This window comes from Garra rufa, chromosome 10 (genome assembly GCF_049309525.1).
Source record: "Garra rufa chromosome 10, GarRuf1.0, whole genome shotgun sequence".
NCBI classification, from domain to species: domain Eukaryota; kingdom Metazoa; phylum Chordata; class Actinopteri; order Cypriniformes; family Cyprinidae; genus Garra; species Garra rufa.
In genome coordinates this window covers 5,985,486-5,999,631 of record NC_133370.1, presented here as the reverse complement: position 1 = coordinate 5,999,631, position 14,146 = coordinate 5,985,486, and the positions used below count along the sequence as shown (strand labels likewise).

General features: G+C 33.0%; 1 protein-coding gene across 1 annotated transcript in view; it reads right to left on the bottom strand.

The window, feature by feature from the left end:
* Positions 1-805: 805 nt before the first annotated feature.
* Positions 806-14,146, bottom strand: part of LOC141343845 (potassium/sodium hyperpolarization-activated cyclic nucleotide-gated channel 2-like) — an 86,979-nt gene continuing 73,638 nt past the window's right edge. The window contains exons 7-9 of the mRNA XM_073848507.1: positions 13,709-13,949; positions 5,763-5,927; positions 806-3,990 (exon numbers count right to left, since the gene is read on the bottom strand). Coding sequence (XP_073704608.1) covers positions 3,056-3,990; positions 5,763-5,927; positions 13,709-13,949 — 1,341 coding nt within the window. The 3' untranslated portion in view covers positions 806-3,055. The remainder of the gene's footprint in view (positions 3,991-5,762; positions 5,928-13,708; positions 13,950-14,146) is intronic.

Below are 14,146 nucleotides of genomic sequence, written 5' to 3'. Positions count from 1 at the left end.
AGACGTTTTAACTTTAAAGTGGTTTCTTCTGGCCAAAACACAACAATAAAGTCCATAATGTTGTATTCTGACATCAAAATCCACCCACATGTTTGTTTAGAACTGTTTTGGCTTGTAAACAGTGCTTGATCTGTGCAGATTTCTCTCCTCATTCAGACAATACGTTTTTTATTTGGAGGAACAAATATTAGTATGGACTCTAGCAACAGCTTGAAGTTATGAATGATGGATTAATGATGGATTTGTTTCTTAGAAACACTCAGATTTCACTTTTCAAGATATTAACTGATGGACTGGAGTGGGTGAATTATGGATTATTGTGATGTTTTTATCAGTTGTTTGGACTCTCATTCTGACGGCACCCATTCACTCAAGAGGATCCATTGGTGAGCCAGTGTGCAATGCTATTTTCTCCAAATCTGATCTTGGATGACCTGAGGGTGAATTTTCAGCAAATTTTCATTTTTGGGTGAACCATTTCTTTATGAGCACCAAGTGCCTAGATGTTGACCAGACACTTCAGATACATATCAGATTCAGAACCACATTTGAAAGTGACCCAGATCAGATGGCAAAAATATGATCGCTTGGGTTTGTGCCCTTGCGCAAACATGCATGCAACATGATCTGATCTGTGCATATCAGTAGTGTAAAAGCAGGCTTACAGTATATTGTAAAATCAATGGTAATAAATGCACGGATGTTTCAGGGAATGCCGTCAATAATATACTTCTGTTTGTTTGTTTTTGTTTTAATTGATTAAGCTGCCTGTTTCAATCACACAATCTCAAAATCATCCAGTGCAACTGGGGAATGTGTTGATACCTGTTCTATAGAGGGCGCTAATGGGACACAGTGTGCTTTGTGTTACTATAATCCACAGATGGATCACCATTAGAGAAACAAGACTTAGAAAAATAAAAGCATTCTAGACTTAGGACGTGATCGCTACAAAGAATCGGCAAATACACACAGTTTTCCATTTTGCATGAAATATTACTGATCTATTTACATGGCAGTTGTTAATATTCAGGTCACGTTGTTAATGCCGTTCGGCATACATTCAAAACCCATTACGCACCAATCTCGTTTTTGTTTCGCTAAAATCGTTTTTCTTATTTTACTGCCCGGGTTCACACATAAAATAATGTACAGCGTCGTATTTACAGTTTTCAAAGTTCAAGTGAGAAAAATCTGCAGCAGTTGACAATGAAAACAAACAACTACATTCTTGTAAAGAGACAAGTTCGTAAATCAACCCAATAGTTTACATCAGTTCGCAAGCAATCCACAAATCAACGATTCAGCCAGCGCTCACAGGCCTACAAACTGAGCCCACGCACAACTTTGTATTACGTTTACAGGCCATTAATATGCAGCATGTTTTAGATACTCAGTAATTTGTGCAAATCAGGATCTAGTTTGAACACAACAGGCAATGTTATAAAAATGTCACTGTTTAACTGTAAAATATAGAATAAATAAATAGATATAGAAGATATTGTATTTTTACAATAATATTACATTATATAGATAATATTTTGTCTTTTTTAGAATGTCATATTATTACATTTATAGGTAAATATTACAGTTTTTTTAAGGTCTACACTGGAACAACCTCTCGACTTTTGACCTTTTCAAAATTGTGACTTTTTCAATTTATTGTGACTGAAGTAACACAGAGAACGGTAACACGTAAAAAAAAAAACCTGTTTCCATCACTGAAACCGCACAACATAGATCCCCAAACACAAAGCAACCAAAAAATTACATTTCAGAAAACGAGGACAAATTTCATAACACACCGCGAAAGCTGCGCAACCTTATCCAGTGCCTCAAAAGACAAGGTTTCGAAACATTCTCTGAATAACGCTGATTAAATTGCTTATGCTGCGATATGAAGCTTTCATATAAAAGGCAGGGCGAGAATATTGCAGAATTATATTGCATGTGCAGATCAACATGGATCACAAAAAACAGCATGATTATTTTGGTTTGCCTGCTAATTTAAATGACCCATTGCATTCAAGTCTCAGCTCTCAGTGCAACCCCGACGCAGTGAAGTATTGCCTTTATCGACACGCCTGACGAAACGGCGTAAAAACGCACTCCCAAATACGAAACCGAACGAATAATAAGCATATGTGCACAAATACACACGCACGCACACACAGACCATGTATATGGCTTCTAAACTTGGAATCAAGGCAGTTAAATAGAGGACGTTTTCGTTTGACTTGTTTTTCTCAGTTGACACAGACACAACCAAAACTTGTGTTCAAGCTCAACTTTGGTTTTCGAGTAAATACAATTTGTGTGTTTTCTATCATAACGTATTTTTTCCCTTTTTTACCTCCTTATTTACATTAAGATATAAGATCGACCAGCGGTCCATAATACTTTTTTTTTTCGTATCGATATTTTACAACAAAGTGAAAGACAGGTAATTAGATTGCTACAAGTAGAGCTTATACAGAAAGAATGGAAACACTTTCGTGAAGCGTCAAATCCCGTCATTGTCATCTCTTGCATGTCCCTGATTTTCTAGTCGACCGATTGCATTGTATGAACTCTACGGAAAACACCACGCGACACAAGACAGGATTTCTCCTTTTCACTCGGGACGATAAAGACAAATATATTAAGAGGCATCAGAAGCTGTACAGGGGGCGGCACTAGCTACACTAGCGAGGCATCCGACCTCGCGAATCTATTCATAGCGGAGACGTTAAATCTACTAGCGGTAAAGGTGAGGTCACATTAGCGATATTTCAGCATAGCGACATATAAAGCGCAGAACTCTCAATCCAAGCAGCTTCATTGGTCAATTCATTGGTCAACTTGGTGAATTCAAGTGACCAATCTGAAATGCGTGTGTGCAAGGAGTCCTGCGTAATTTCGCCCGCAAAATTTCGATAAGTGTGACCGTACCTTAAGTCAGTCTGAACGCCCTCCCTTTGGTTCCTATGAAAAGCCACTCTACGAGTGCAGGACTCGAGCAAAAAGAACAAACCGTGACTCACAAAAAGTATCGCAAAGAGTCTCAGAGTTCTCGTCAGAGGTTGGACGATAGTCGGGATCTGGCTGTGAAGTCCGTCTCGGGAAGGCTGACTATGGAATCCTTCTTGCGTATAACCGAGTCCGGTCCCGCTACGGCGGGCGGAGTGCCTGTAGGGGGCGGCGGGGATGGATAACTCCCAACCGCGGCTGCGGACGCCTGATGGGGCAGCCCCATTCTCTGAAGCACTGCGCTCCGGACCCCAGAAGGCCCTGGGATGGCAGGATGGGGTGCTTGGGGTGGACCGATCGACGTCGAGGAGACGTGGGTCGATGGCGGAGGGCTTGGAGCGACCGGTGGAGCGCCATCTTGTGGCAGGGAGGGTTGAGAAGCTGAGAGGGCTCTGGCATCCTGGGTTAGGCTCCCTGTTTGATGCAGCGGTTGGGTTCCTTTGGGACGCGTGGGACTGGGGACGTGCTGTTGGATGAGTGACAGCTGAGATCCGGAGCGTGCGCCCATCGGGCCGCTCCCGTACTGGAAAGTTCGTGCGCCCGCCGCCGCTAGCGGGCTTTGAACTGGTGGACTGGCCATAGCGACACCGGCGAACGCACCGAGCCCTAGCTGAGACGGCTGAGGAGAAACCGCCACTGGGCTAGCAAGGTTTTGCACTACTTGGAACCGTCGGACCATGCGAGGGGACTGCATGGTGCTGGGACCTACCATCGGACCGAATTGGGGACAGAAGCTCATCGCCACCGCCTGCTGGAGAGTAGCGATGGCGGAGCTGCCGCCCTGCGACCCACCAGGAGCAAACATCCCGCCGGGGATGGAGGGCGTCATGGACATGGCGCGCGGACGCTGCAGGTCGATCAGCTTCACCATCTCGCGGTCGTACTTCACGATCTCTTGGATCATCTCGTTTTCGCGGTTGTTTAAGATGCCAGAGTTTAAGTCGTGCTGCACTTTGTTCATAAGGATGGAGTTCTTTTTTCCTGCAGTGGGAGATAAAAATAATTGGCCTTTTTTAATAAATAGGGTTGGTGTCTCATACAAGTATAACATTAAAAGTCTTTCAAATGTTTTTTTTTTAATTAAATACATTAAAAAATCAAATTAAAATAAAAAAATAAAATAAAAAACAATTTTGTGACTTATTAATAATAATAATTAATAATAATAATAATCAATAAATACAGTTGGTGTCCCATACAAGTAAAAAAAAAAAAAAAATAAATAAATAAATAAAAATAATAAAATAAAAAAACAAAAGAGAATAGAATAAAAAGATTGTATTTATTTTCAATAAATATGGTTGGTGTCCCATACAAGTATAACATTAAAAGTAAAAAATCATAAAAAAGAATTAATAAAATAAATAAAAATCTGTGACTTTCTTATAAAAATTATTGGCCTTTTTTCAAGAACTATGGTTGCTGTCCCATATAAGTATAACATTAAAAGTAAAAAAAAAAAATCCTTTCAAAAAATGTATTAAATAAATTAATTAATTAAAATAAAAAATGTGTGACTTTCTTATATAAATAGTTGGCCTTTTTCATTTTTCAATTAATATGGTTGCTAGCATTAAAAGTAAAAAAAAAAAAATCTTAAAAAAAACAAACAAGCAAACAAACAAATTAACAAATAAATACAATACAATACAATAAAATAAAAATCTGTGACTTTCTTATAAAAATATTTGTCTTTTTTCAATAAATATGGTTGGTGTCCCATAAAAGTATAACATTAAAAGTAAAAAAAAAAAAAAAATCCTTAAAAAATAAGAATAAAAATAACAAATAAAAAAATAAAATAAAATAAAATGTGACTTTCTTATAAAAAAAATTGGCCTTTTTCGATAAATATGGTTAGTAAAAAAAAAACTTTAATAAATAAATAAAAACTATAAATAAATAAGTAATTAAAATTTAAATTTGTGACTTTCTACATGGCAGGAAGACATGTAAATCACTTTTTTCATTTTTTTTACTTTCAATAAATGGTAGTGTCGACTGAATTCATCAAACTTAATCTTACAAATATGCAAATAAAATGTATTTTAAGATATATTATCAAAAATACATTAGTGTTTTAATTTATGTTATAATTTTGTTAATTCATAATTAATGCCTATTCGTTTTTGTTTTTTTCATGTTGATGGTAAAATTGATGACTTTATCAGTATAAATTGACAATTTTATCAGGATAGTATTGGATTTTTAACAGTAGCAGTTTCCGCATGCATTTGGAGGCATTAAATCTCAGTGTGTATTAGCATGCTAAAGCACTTTATGAAAAGCACCATCACCACAGCCATTAAAGAGAGTAATAAACTCACTGCTTTCAACAACACATTTACTGCAGTGAATTTATAACACAGTCAGTTTCAAATCACCCGCTGTGAGCAATTTTCCTGTTGTTATGCAAAATCCACAGGATCTTTATTAAAAACTATAACAGATTTGAGCAATACAAATTAAAACTTAACCTTTTATGTATTTATCCTAATTATTTCTTGAACCTCTATCAGTTACCCTGTTAAAGGGCTGTGCTAATTGTGCGTTTAAACCCAACAGAACATTTACATTAGAAGTCAATGAGACAAGTTACTGTTAACAGGTTTTTACAAGCTCAACATTATGGACAAGTCAATATTATGTCGACACAGATGCCGTCTAAGCTGTGTTTAACCCTGTATAATCCTGTAAGGCTTTAAAATGTTCACATTATTGTTTTTTGAGAAGGTGTTTCAAGTTTCGCTTACCCAAGCGGTCCAGTCGGTCAATGGCTACGGTCTCAAAGGCCCTTCTCATCATGGGATACTCCTCCAAAACCTCATTAAAATTGTCCACGGAGAGCGAATACAGGCGACAGTAGGTCTCCGCTCGCACACTCGCAGTACGACGGCCCCGCGTCAGCAGACAGATCTCTGACAGAGAGAGAGAAAAAAAACACATTTTCAGGATTCAAGAGCACCAGTATAATTAAAAACATCTTGATATTGCTGTTCATGTGGGAAAATGAACTTTGTGACCTTTTCTAGAGGCCAAGTTTTTTTTAAATTGCTCCAAAACTCCATTGAACATTGAGTCCTCCATTGAACAGGCTGTGAATTTAAATATCTGCCCGCGGAAAGTAATTAAACTTTATCAGACTTCATTCAAAAGTATGTGATTTGAATGCTTATTACAAAGTGGTGAATATATTCTTGCTTTATTGAGCTCCCGTGTCTTAAAAATGAAGGGTGTAATTATTTTAGTGCTAAAATACCTTCCCGTATCGTATTTTAAATGGATATTCTGTTAGAATTCACTCACGTTCTTGTCATTGCAAAACTGTTTAACTTTCTTTCTTTTTTGGAACACAAAAAGATACATCAGAGAACAATTTGGGGACCAAACCCCATCAGTGGCGTAGCAAGTCAGCCCTGGGCCCATTTGCAAAAAATTGTACGTGCCCCCCAACTCAGTTTACTTGTTGATTTTTCTTAAGTACAAAATGTTACGTGAGTAATCACAAGCTTTCTTATTTACAGTATAAATGCTCGGAAATAATATTTAAAAAAGGTTTTCAAGTCCATTCATTATTTGTAGCACGTGAGTCTCGGCCTATAAATTCTGTCAATTTTATGATAAAATACAAACAATAAATGTGTTTTTCCGCTCTTAGATTTTTAAAGAGATAACTATATTTGCCTCAGATCAAGCAGCATGCGAATCAATTATCTTTGCATCTTTAATATTTGCAGCAAGAAATAAACATGAAAAAATATTTGAATGCATGTAAAAAAAAAATTATAAAAATTATGTCTCATGAAATCAATCAATCAGAATTATAAAAAAAAAGTAAATAGGCCTAAAACATCTTGTTAAAGGATAACTATTGCCAAAATGCAACCTGGGCTGTTTTTTTTAATGTAAACGAGACAAACATATATCTAAAAGCATAATTACGACAAATAAGCCGTTTTTGAGATTGACCGTGATTTCGTTTTGTTTTCAATGGCCGGTGAATGGGAGTACTAGGGGCATAAATTTGAGCGCATCAAAATCGATATTTTTACAACACTAAGAAGGCTCGACACACCATGAAACTTTGCTCGAAATATCGCCTGGGTCTCTACACGTGAACTCGAGCATTGAGAACATTGTTTGTGTACACAGAGGCCGTCTTGCCAGTCAAGAAGTGTCGATCTCCGAATGCGACGTAATAGTGAGATGGATAGCTCCTAAAGCATATTTCCATATAAATGCACGGCTAATTCGTTGTTTTATCGCAAGTGAAAAACAATATTAACCTTCTAGTTGTAAAAAGAGCCTCATATAAGAAACATTAATATATAAGAATCACGCATTCGGAGATCGACACCTCTTGACTGGCAAGACGGCCGCGAGCGGAAACCCAAACAGTGAAAGTGAGTTGTTCAAAAACGTTCTTTTTAGTAAACTCTGTGTACACAAACAATGTTGTCAATGCTCGAGATCATGTGTAGAGACCCAGGCGATACTTCGAGCAAAGTTTCATGGTGTGTTGAGCCTTCTTAGTGTTGTAAAAATATCGATTTTGATGCGCTCAAAGTTATGCCCTTAGTACTCCCATTCACTGGCCATTGACCACAAAACGAAATCACGGTCAATCTCAAAAACGGCTTGTTTGTCGTAATTATTCTTTTAGATACAAGTTTGTCTCGTTTACAGTAAAAAAAAAACAGCCCAGGTTGCATTTTGGCAATAGTTATCCTTTAAGAAGGCATAGCCTAATAGTAGGAACATAGCATTTAGCCTACCTCAGAAAATCCAACAAGTTTATAACTTTGCCAAAATTGTTTTATTTTTCTCAAAAATCACGCAGTTGAAGCCTACGTTTTTATTGTTAAATATGAAGACAGGTTGGATGCCACTGACTTTTTTGAGGGCAGAGTAGGTGGATTTTTACATTAATTTAACGCAATATAACATGATTTTATTACATGAATTCTTCATTTTGAAGTAGTAATTTAAAGCATTCAATTATTCATATCTGTGAATATTTGCTGAGTTTTGGGTCATTTTTGTGAAGCGCTCCTCCTCAAGACTGAGAATACAGAAAGTGCATGTTTGTTTTCTTTAGCTGTTTTACAAAAGCACAACATTTTGTTGATATCCAAAATCCTCTTTTGCATTCCACATAAGAAAAAAGTCATACTGGTTTGAATCTATAAGTCTGTTTTGCTAACAAAGGCTAGGGAGACCTATTTCCACCACTGAATAAAAATTAATTAATTAATTAAAGAGGTAATTGCAATTTTCTATTTCAAAATTTAGACCTTTTTTCATCAGAATTGCGAGATATAAACTCATAGATGCAGGAAATAAAGTCAGAATTGTGAGATATAAACTTACAATTTTGACTTGTTTCTTGCAATTCTGACTTTTTTCCTCACAAAAAGACTATTTTCTAACAACTGCAGAGGTTACAACTTTTTGTCTCTGAATTATAGTTATTGAATTATAAAGTCTGAATTGTGTGGTATTAACTTCACAACTGCAAGAAAAAAATTCAGAATACTGAGACTGCAATTATTGCAAGTTTTTTTGTTTTTATTCAGTGGCTGAAACATGCTTACATACCAAGGCTGCCACTATTAAAACACTAAATTGCCATTAAAACAGTAAAAACTGTAATATTCTGAAATATTATTTAAACATTTTTTAAATAATTTAAAATCAAACTTAGAATGATTTCTGAAGCATCATGAGACACTGAAGACTGGACTAATGATGCTGAAAATTCAGCTTTGCATCACAGAAATAAATTACATTTTAAAATATATTACGATTGAAAACAGCTATTTTAGATTTTAATAATATTTCAAAATTGTTTTATTTTTTTTACCGTATTTTTGATCAAATGATTGTTAGAGGTTATTTTGTGTCTATATTTAGAAGATCACAGACACATACAGGTCCCCTGGGATTAAATTCACCCCATATGATATTGAAACACAACTATGAAACATATAGCTACTTAGGATGGGAGAGAAATAGCCCACAAGAGCCACTGAAAATAATAAGCGTCATTCATCGTACATGCTGTGCGTCATTCTGTGCATTAAGTCCTGACCCATCCATCAGGGTCCTCTGTGTGTTCGGTCCATTTCCCTGTCTGCTCCCCAAATCAATCCAGAAAATCCAATTCACAACCTTGGAAGCCTTGCTTCATTTTAGAGAACTTTGTCATTCAGTGGCGTTCATCCGGAGCCCGGGTCATTCATCAAACCAAAGGCAGTAAATTAAATCCACAATCACAGGTACGGACATACAGTAAAGGTGAAGACACACACACGGATGTGCGCCGGTGCAATACAAACACTCTTGTGTGGACAAACACATGAGCACAGCAACTCACTTTCATCTAATTGGTTCATTCTTCTGATTATACAGCTTTAAAATCCACTCACATGTACTCAAATGCTACTAGAAGCCATAAAAAAGTCACTTATACAACAAATGAAGACAAATCAGGGTTATTATTGTCAACTAAAACTAAAACCACAGAAAAAAAAAACAATTGTTTCTTAGAACAAACCATAACTGTAATAAAATAAATATTAAATAAGTATTAAAAGTTATTCTATTTCAGCTAGTTCCATTGTTTCTCAATTTGTTTTAGTTTACATTTAGTTTTACTAAAATAACTAAAACTGAATAAACTAAAATCAATACAATAAATCAAACCAATTTAAAAATGGCAAAACCACACAAAAAAGTTTTTTTTTACTTTCTCAAGCCAACTTAATTACTAAAAGCTGAACTAAACTTAAAATTAAAACAGAAAATAAAGTAAAAATCTAATTCAAAATTAATAATTATATTAAGATTTTTAGATAATTTAGCATGTAAAAAATACAAATAATTAATTTACAAAAGAAATATTATTAAAATTAAATTATTTTAATTAACATATTTAATTAATACTATGGTATTATGGTACTGGGAGTATGGTAATTTAAAAAATAAAATTGAAATCATTTTGTAATATGGCTATAAGAATTTGGGGGGAACTGTACTTAGCAGTTCTGAAAATATTGTCAAAATACAAAGGTTTTTTCTATATTTTATTCAAAATATCATTATTTTAATTTGATTATGTTGTGAAATTTCATATTCATTCTATAGATCTAAGATTTCTATAATACAAATATGCAAGGCATTTGCAAAAAACTATATAATGTTTTAGGATTTTTTTTCATTATTTTGTGTGAAGTTGTGTAATTTTTATTTTTTAATTTATTTTCTTAATTGTCTATATAGCTTTTAATATTTTTTTATTTCAATTTCAGTTGTAGTTATGTTATTATATTAAGTTAAACTAAATCTAACTAAATTACAATTTCATTTAATTAAAAATTTTTGTTAAAGTTTTAGGATTTTTTTTTTTGTATGTGAAATGTTTATTATTTTGTTTAATTTGTATTTATTTATTTGTATTTTTTGACTTTAAAATTTTTATTTCAGTTTTAGTTTTAATTTCTAATTTAATTATTCAACACATTAAATTAAACTAAATGAATTTAATTGCCTTGGATTAAATTAATTAAACTAAATGTAAATTTGATAAAAGTTTAAGGTATTTTAAGTTGAATTTTAATGAATGTGTATGATTTTAAAAAGAGTTTTTAAATAAAAAAAGTTCTTAATCTGGTATTTGTTGAGCTTAATTTATGCTAATATAAACAATTATATTTAATATTTACTCCAATATGATCATGCAAATTTGAAAGGAATACAAAATACAAATATACAATCAAATATATACATAATACAAAAAATCTTTAACATTTTATTCAAAATATAATTTTTGAAAAAATTTATGAAGTTAAATTTCACATCCATTTTATGTCTCTATAATCTTACTGCATTATAACAATTCGCATCTGTTTTTATTTCACCAAATAAACTTTACAATAAAACACCAGAGACAAATTTGATATTGAAATGGACTGCGGCTGAAATCTTCTGCGCTACAAAAACAGCAGTCCAGTTTTCCTGTGGGTAATACTAAGTCTGCTCCTTCTACACAAAGCATCAGGCGGCTTCTCTCTATTCTTCCTTGATCTCAGACTACACAAGACATCAGTTCGTCTTTGACCTTTCCAAGGTCACGCGCCGAGAGCCTCTTCCAGAGCCTCCTGCCCTCTGCAGCTGAGACGGGCTGACTCATGCCGATTTAAGGCTGCAGAGGGATCGTGTTCCTCTCTTCAGCATCCCTCTCTCTCTCTTTGTCAGCTCATAACAATCACAATTCAGTTCAACGATGCTGAACTTATGCTTTCCAGAGGATTTACAGACTTGTGCAACTTAAGAAGCAAACGCTGTTTCCTAACAAAGAGCAACATGACACGTTTCAGCAATACGCAATCTGGCCACACTAAAAGCAAAAATGCCTTTATTGGTTGTGAATTGTTTACTGTAGTTGGGCTTGTCACAGATAAACAAGCTTAACTCGTTTCAGTTGAAGTTAGGATGCGCTGTTAAGGCCAAATCGAGGTCAAGTCAAAGGTGTGGTCAACTGCTGTGGGCTTATTTTAATAATTGTAATAATATTTTGAAAAAGTTTTTATTTTTATATTTTGTTTTTATTCAACTTTGTGTTAGTTTTAGTAATTTTTATTATTTAGTTTAATTTCATTGTTTTATTCTATCTATCTATCTATCTATCTATCTATCTATCTATCTATCTATCTATCTATCTATCTATCTATCTATCTATCTATCTATCTATTTTTAGGCCTCTAACACTAGCTTGCTTTCTTTTTTTATTCTGTCTATTTGTCTGACAAATGTTAAGCTGAACTATCTGAAATTAAACCAATATTTTATTTTGTTTTAATTTAATTTAACTTTATTACAAAATAACAAGATATATAAATAAATAAATGCAAACAAAGACACTAATAATAATTAATATTATTACTATTTGCATGGAGAAAGTTAAACTTATTATAGTATATTATGACCTAGCAATTTAATTTATACTAATATAAAAAAAAAATTTTTTTATCATTTTCATTATTTTATTTATTTATTTATTTATTTTAACTGTTTAAATTGTCAACATTTTTTCATTTTATTTCTTTTTAAGTTTTAGGATTATTTATTATTTTGTGTAAACTTGTGTAAGTTTTATTTATTTTTATTGATTTATATAGTTCTTAATTGTTTATATAGCTTTAATTTATTTTAATTTATTTTTAGTTATTTTATTAAATTAAGTTAAACTAAATGAGTGCTGCTTTGGCAACTAGCTGAAAAAAGCTGATTTTTAATTAATTTAATTTATATTGAATTTTATTTCATTATAAATAAATAAAAGCAAACAAAAAAAATAATAATAGTAATAATAGTAATAATAATAATAATAATAATAATAATAACTTGCAAGGAAAAATGAAACTTATTATTGTAGTATATTATGGCCTAGTAATTTCATTTGTATTAATATAAAAAAAATACCATTTATCTAAAAATCTACTGACCTTAGTCTTGAGTTTTGAGCAGCTTCACTGATCATAGTGTAAAGTACATCATTTTAATGTTAAAATACTGTCTCTAATGCAATTTTAGTATAAATAACTGTAAGTAAACCACTTCCTAAAGAATAAAAACTGATGTACATTCTTTAAAACATAATTTTCATTGTTTTGTTTATTTATTTATTTATTTGTATTTTTTATTGTCTATATTTTATTTTATTTCAATTCATTTTTTAAGTTGAAATTCTTTTATTATTTTGTTTAATTATTTTTTTTTATTTATTGATTGATTTGTTTGTTTTTTACTTGTCTATACAGCATTTATTAACTTTTATTTCAGTTTTGTTTTTAGTTATTTTATTGCATTAAGTTAAACTAAATGAAGATGACAAATGTTGCTTTGGAAACTAGCTGAAAAAAATAATAATTTTGATGTTAATTTGTAATCAATTTATTTAATTTTTAATTTTATTTTATTATAAATAAATAAATGCAAACTAAATAATAGTGTAAATGCAAATAATAATAGTAATAATAATTGGCAAGGAAAAAAAAGAAACTTATTATTATATTAAATTATGGCCTAGTAATTTAATTTATACCAATATAAAAAATACAATTTATCCGAGTTTTGAGCAGCTTCAGTGAGCATACTGTAAAGTGCATAATTTTAATGTTAAAATACTGTCTCTCATGCAATTTTAATATAAATGACTGTAAGTAAACCACTTCCTAAAGAGTAAAAACTGAGGTGCATTCAAATTATTGGCATGGAAATGTCTTTCAGTCTAGGAAATAGCAGGGAAATGTGAAAAAATCATTATTTATATCCAGTTTGTTGAAGCAGAAACAAAGCCACACAATAATGAAACACAGGCTAGACAATAACTAGTGATTAAATGTAGATTTTTTTAATCACAATGACATCTAAATATCAAGGTCAGACCTAAAATGATGCATGAAGTAAAAGTAAAAAATGTTGATTGAGAACATGAATGGGCTTTTAAAGTTCACTTCATTTACCGTTGATATAATGACGATACTTAAAAAGTACTAAAATAGAAGAGGTCACTCCATATCTGACTTAAATGATTTCAAATGTTATGGGGGTCAATAAAGATTGCAGCAGTTTAATTAAGTAAAGTGATGGTTTAATTCGCATCTAATATATGAGGTTAATTTGAGTGGGATCGTACCTCCGAAGTAGGAGCCGTCTGAAAGTTTCATGCCGACCGTTCCTTTGGTAATGACGTTGACCACGCCGTGCTGGATGAAGTACATCTTCTTGCCGATGGTTCCCTCTCGGATGATGTAATCGCCGGGTTGGAAGACCTCGAAACGCAGCTTGGTCAGCATGGCCGTCACAAAGTTGGGCTCGGCGTTGGCGAACAGGGGCATGGAGGCCACCAGCTTACGGCAGTTGAAGTTCACGATTTCCTGACGGCGGAGGAAACGCATGGTAAGAAGGCCAGAGGGCGAGAGAAAGACATAAACGCATATTTCACATACACAGCATTAACATAAACATAAGGGTGAATCACATGAAAGCTGTCAAGTAATGTTTCCGTTAAATAAATAAATAATTTTAGATTATTTATTTTTAATTTTATGAAGATGTGTAAAATTCCTGTAGT